The sequence below is a fragment of the Priapulus caudatus genome, unplaced genomic scaffold (assembly GCF_000485595.1).
Source record: "Priapulus caudatus unplaced genomic scaffold, Priapulus_caudatus-5.0.1 Scaffold538, whole genome shotgun sequence".
Taxonomy (NCBI): Eukaryota; Metazoa; Priapulida; class Priapulimorpha; order Priapulimorphida; family Priapulidae; genus Priapulus; species Priapulus caudatus.
The window spans coordinates 134748-137920 of NW_014577599.1; the positions used below are offsets into that span (position 1 = coordinate 134748).

At 37.6% G+C, this 3173-nt stretch overlaps 1 protein-coding gene across 3 annotated transcripts in view; it reads right to left on the reverse strand.

Annotated features, from left to right (window-relative positions):
• The window catches only part of LOC106811429, a 75039-nt gene that overhangs the window by 64935 nt on the left and 6931 nt on the right, over positions 1-3173 (reverse strand). For 2 of the 3 annotated variants that reach the window (XM_014815039.1, XM_014815038.1), the window contains exon 3: positions 800-894. The exons of the other annotated variant lie outside the window; for it this stretch is intronic. In XM_014815039.1, coding sequence (XP_014670525.1) covers positions 800-859 — 60 coding nt within the window. In that variant the 5' untranslated portion in view covers positions 860-894. The remainder of the gene's footprint in view (positions 1-799; positions 895-3173) is intronic. 3 annotated transcript variants of the gene reach the window in all.

The window sequence follows — 3173 nt, forward strand, 5'->3', positions numbered from 1 at the left end:
CTCTCTCTCTCTCTCTCTCTCTCTCTCTCTCTCTCTCTCTCTCTCTCTCTCTCTCTCTCTCTCTCTCTCTCTCTCTCTCTCTCTCTCTCTCTCTCTCTCTCTCTCTCTCTCTCTCTCTCTCTCTCTCTCTCTCTCTCTCTCTCCCTCCACATCCCTTCCTCCCTTCACCCTGCCCTCACATTCAGGACATTTAGAACATTCAGGAACCTAACCCAATCTCGACAAGATACTTTCATTTAGCTCTGCTACTGAAACATTTTAAAATTCATTTAGTACCAAGCTGTGAGTAGCTAGACCAAAATTTCAATGAAATGCAGTAATGTTTGTTTATTATCTCAGAGGATCCAGTCCACTGATGACTTGAGGAACATTCATCCTAGCTTTGTGACCAATTGCTCTGACAACAGCCCCACACTCAGTAGATCACTTTTGATCCAAAAACTGGTTGCTTATTTTTTCAAGATCACTATCCAACATGGGTGCAGACCTGGCTTATAGCACTTGCTAAATTCTAATACAGGTACACTATGTACATCAAATATAGGGTGGGATTCCCAGCTTCACGCTAAATATAGATGTCTACACACGAATAAATTATTGTGTATAATGGGAAAGTCACACTTGCGTATAAATCTCAACCAATGTACTATGTATTCATTTATAGATTACGCTAATTATTCGAAGCAGCCTGCCATCTGAAAAACAGATTGGAAAAAACTAATACAACTAAGCTGGAGGAACATCTGGTTATATTTTCACTTTGGCATTGGAGGGCAAAAAACAAAAAAATGCTACCCACCCAAGGTTGGTTGCCTCGATACTCATTCTCGCACCAACGGTTATTGACTTTGTTATTCATTTTGTGATTTCCAGCATAAAAATCAGCTCAAATATCTGAAAAATGGGAGAAAAAAATGTATGTACACTGTACATAAGTGAAATGACTCTGGCATACCATAAGCAACATGACAATTAGGCAGTATGGGAATGTTTAAAAAATGCTAAAACTGTGAGCTTACTCATACTTCTAAAATGCAATAGCTTTCATTTACACACGCAATGGTGGAAATATGTCAACTTTTGAAACACTTCTATACAAACGAATTAATTGTGCTTGAGTAAACTATTTCGACTAAATAAATTAATACATAAGCTCAATGATATATATAATTATATTTCAAACAAATTATTTAAGAAAACTTAAAAAATTTACAGCTACCAAAATATGATCTGTAAAACAGTGAGTCTTATTGACAATTTACTCTAATTTATATTAAAATCTGACCAAAATTACAAATTTATTAAAACAGATGTAAACACAGATGTAAAGACAAATATAATATAAACAACACGACATTAAAGGTTGGCAAACTGAGCCTGTGGCCCTGGTGTGCAGACAACCATTTGATAATTACAAATATGTTTATATACATCACAAGATAAATAAACTTATAATCATCCAATAAGAAACAAAATTAATCACAACGCTCAAAATTAACATAAAATTTGAGGTGAATGTTGGTTAATTTACTCAATTGTTTACAAAACGTATCACTTGGAAACAAAAAGCTTCCGTTATAATTTTCTTCTTGTTCTTCCATGTTCTGACTGCTTTCAATCTTCAAGATGTTCACTGTCAGAATGATGACATAAGACTGGACAGCATGTTAATTAAACTCTAGTGGATTGATTCCTTGCATACCAATTGGTATATATGATATAAATCATGCTCAATTAAATTCCTATATATATATATGTATGTATATATATATCAGATGATGAAAGTAGTTAGAATGAGAAAAGATAATGTAGTTGTCATGATACTTGTGATATATTCTACACCATAAATAATTTCATTTGTTACTAAACATTTCAACTGCTAGCAAAAAAATATGCTATCATGCAAAATAAATTAATTTTGAGCTTTGTAACAATATTACATAACAGGGAAATTGGGTTTGTCAAACAAATAGCAAATAGCAACTAGCAGCAAATATCCCAATGATTAACAGCTAGCCTTCATTGATCTTCAGATGTCACTCGCCCATAAATGTCTATGACATAGTTTTGATGATTCAACTACTTCTATTACTTCTCTTTTTCACCCAAGTTACAAATATGTCATAACTAGCTCTTCTACCCAAGACCTATAAAACTAGGCCGTGGCTACGCAACCGGTTCCGGACGAGGAGCCGCTAGGCTACGCGTCTCCCGACATCCATCTCACTCCACAGTGATCTTGCGACACGTACACACATGATTGTGCAACGGGACGCTCTGCTGATTGCCGAGTGTGTGTGTGTGTGTGTGTGTGTGTGGTGTGTGTGTGTGTGAGGAGTGTGTGTGGAGAGAGAGTGTGTGTGTGTGTGTGTTGTGTGTGTGTGTGTGTGTTTGTGTGTGTGTGGAGAGAGAGAGAGAGAAGAGAGAGAGAGAGAGAGATAGAGCTAGCAGGTTGTGTGTCTGTGGTGTGCTGTGTGTGTGTGGTTGTGTGTTCTTTGTTGTCTGTGTGTGTGTGTGTGTGTGTGTGTGTGTGTGTGTGTGTGTGTGTGGTGTGTGTTGTGTGTGTGGGTGTGTGGTGTGTGTGTGAGCAGAGAGCAGAGCTAGAGGTGCGTGTGTGTGTGTGAGAGAGAGCGAGAGAGAGAGAGCAGAGAGAGAGAGAGAGAGAGATGATAGAGAAAGAGAGAAGAGAGAAGAGAGAGGAGAGAGAGAGAGAGAGAGATTGTCCGCGTTGGCGTCAGTAAATAGCGGTACGTAAGTCGACGCGGAATCACTGTGTGGAGTGAATGTCCCGGTTGCATGCCTGGAGGATAGGCGACCGGTTCGGGATGCGTAGCCACAGCGTAAAACTTATTAGTAGTTCCAGTACTTCTACTGTTTAATCAGATGATACTCCTTAATCAAGTTATTTTTCGTATAACATTTTACCTGCTAAAATTTAATTAACAAGGAAAGTATGTCATATAGGATATCTAGATGAATATTTCATGACTAAATAATGGAATATTGAATGTAATATTATACCACTTAAAGCTGAAATCACAAGCAATTAACAAATAATACACAGAAATATTGTAGCATTAAGCTTGATCCACAGCTTGCATAGTGCAGCATTTACACACGCATGCATTTTTCAGTTTACAAGCAAGCGAACTGTGAGTCTGTTTGAGCCATGA